This window comes from Entamoeba nuttalli, assembly GCF_000257125.1.
Source record: "Entamoeba nuttalli P19 unplaced genomic scaffold asmbl_2042, whole genome shotgun sequence".
NCBI lineage: Eukaryota > Evosea > Mastigamoebida > Endamoebidae > Entamoeba > Entamoeba nuttalli.
The window spans coordinates 1-2,287 of record NW_008575032.1 but is presented as its reverse complement, the minus strand read 5'-3'; the positions used below and the strand labels follow the sequence as shown (position 1 = coordinate 2,287).

Sequence of the window (2,287 nt, the reverse complement as noted above, 5' to 3'; positions counted from 1 at the left end):
TAATTTAATTTGATGTTTATAAGTTCAAATAGAAATAACTATAAACATAATTATAGCATTTCTGAAACTAATCGAAATGATTATTGATTAATTTAAAAAATATATATGCTTACTATCAGAGTTTTACAAAATATAGTAATAATGTTTCAAACTTATTGGAAGAACTTTTATTTTTATTTTTAGAATTGTAAACATAAATAAAAATAGAATAGTTATTTTTAAATCGCCAAGAAATTTTCACTTCATTATTTCAGAAGAACAAAAAGAAGTTATACGACAAATACATTAAAATTAAAGTACATAGAACATTCTATATAATAGAAAAAAGAGATTGTTCTACTGGCTTAAATACACTCTGAACAGTTGAAATTTCATTTGGAATTTTGTTTGTGGTGTGAGGATTTGTTTCTTTTTCAATACAATTGAGCTTTTTCAGTCTTCCAAAGAAATGATTCTTTACATCATTTGGTGATCTTCCTTCTAAATAACTTGCAATAGTTGTCCATTTATTTCCTATTTCTTTTCTTTTTTGAAGAATAAGACAATCCTCTTCTTGACTCCAAGGTCGATGATAGATGGATTCGTTGTTATTGAGATACCGTTCTCTACATTGTTTCTTTGTTCTGGTTGGAACCATAGAAGCAACTTCTTCCCAGTTATTAGTTCCATATCGTTTAATTCCTTCCATCAACTGCATTTCTTCTCTTGTTGTCCAAATTCTGACAATCTTCTTTTTAATAATGTTTGAATATGAAGAATTGTTTGTAGATGGTGTATGTATGCACGAACTCATAAAAATGATGTCTAAGTTCAAAGAGTTGTGTTTAAACAATATCTTCAAACAAGATTTGTTTTCTGTAAATTTCTATTGTTTTATAAATAAACAAACATTTTTCTGTTTTGATTCTTCTTGAAATATTGTTATTTATTTTTCTGTTGTATTATTAACCAAATAACACTGTTTTGTAAAACAAAATAAAATAAGTTAGTTTTTGGTATAATAAAATCAAAAAGAATGAAGTGAAGTTCAATTGAAAATGAGGAGATTGAAGAGAAATGAAGAAGTGGTTTTAATGGAGACACAAGGAATACGATTAAAGTTAATTTAAATTGGGGTTAATGAGAAAAGGTGGATAGAAGAATAGAATGAGGAGTTGAAGCAATAGAAGAGAGAAAAAGAGTAAATAGTAAAATGAAAAAAAAAGAAATAAACAAAAAGAACTGATAATTTATTGAGAAGGAAGAGTCATGAGTAATTCAAGTAAATCAGAAGAACACCTTGGAATTGAGGATCTTTTATCTCTTGAAAACCCAACTCCAGACGTCATATTTTGTTTAAATACTGATCACATAACAAAAATTAAACAAACGATAATAGCTATTCCATACATTAATTTTGTGTTAAATGAACATTATCAAGAGGTTTTATCAGCAAATGATTTCCAGTCAATGTGTCTTCAATTAAATCTATTAAAGAAAAGAATCATTGCTAACACATACCTAGAATCAAAAATTAAAAAGAAATTATTTTTAACATTTGTTCATCACATTAATCAATTCTTTGATAATTATGGTGATGCTTCTCAACTACAGTTTGTTATTTTATTGTATTTTATTTAGAAGGGTTGACTTTAATTTGATTATGAAGAATTAAATAACCACTATTTATTTTTCTACTTCTTCTTAAATTTGTATTTATTGCACTGAATTATGTATTAATACGCTTTAGTAATGTGTCACAATTACAACCACTTCCTCTTCCAGTACAAACAGAATTCCCTCTAATTCAACCACCACAAGAAGGAATTCTTTTAAATCAACCAATGGCGTCATTACCTGTGATAAATTCACAATATCCAATGGTAAATTATCCAATGACTGTGGTTGATTATAACCAATACCCACTTGTAAAATCTGAATCTCAACTCAATGACTACTTATCACTTAATCAATCAAAAGTAAATTTCATAGAAACAGATTATTCTCAATTAACATCAATGCCTGCACAAATTACTCCTTTAATTCATCCTACTGATACTTCTTTAACTAAACTACGAACTAACTTAATACAAGAACTTCAAAATGCTTCTTCTCAAATATTAGGAGCAATTGCACAGAAATATAAACCAGGCGAAGATGACGTTGTTATTGATATAGATACATTAACAATTGATGATATTAATAATATTCTTATTCAAATACAACAACAATGACTATCCTCATTCTTTTAATAACGTTTTGTATTTTATTATTTAGTAATTTGATTAACAACTGTTTCTTCTATAAA

General features: G+C 26.7%; 2 protein-coding genes across 2 annotated transcripts; one reads left to right on the top strand and one right to left on the bottom strand.

The window, feature by feature from the left end:
* Nucleotides 1-310: 310 nt before the first annotated feature.
* On the bottom strand, nucleotides 311-793 carry ENU1_006560 (myb family DNA-binding domain containing protein; the record flags this gene model as incomplete). Its single annotated transcript, XM_008856557.1, has 1 exon — nucleotides 311-793. One exon carries the CDS (start codon nucleotides 791-793, stop codon nucleotides 311-313), a length of 483 nt encoding a protein of 160 aa, XP_008854779.1.
* A 455-nt stretch (nucleotides 794-1,248) lies between these two features.
* ENU1_006550 (hypothetical protein) lies at nucleotides 1,249-2,213 on the top strand (the record flags this gene model as incomplete). The annotated part of the gene is made up of 2 exons (XM_008856556.1): nucleotides 1,249-1,592; nucleotides 1,730-2,213. 2 exons carry the CDS (start codon nucleotides 1,249-1,251, stop codon nucleotides 2,211-2,213), a joined length of 828 nt encoding a protein of 275 aa, XP_008854778.1.
* Nucleotides 2,214-2,287: the final 74 nt, after the last annotated feature.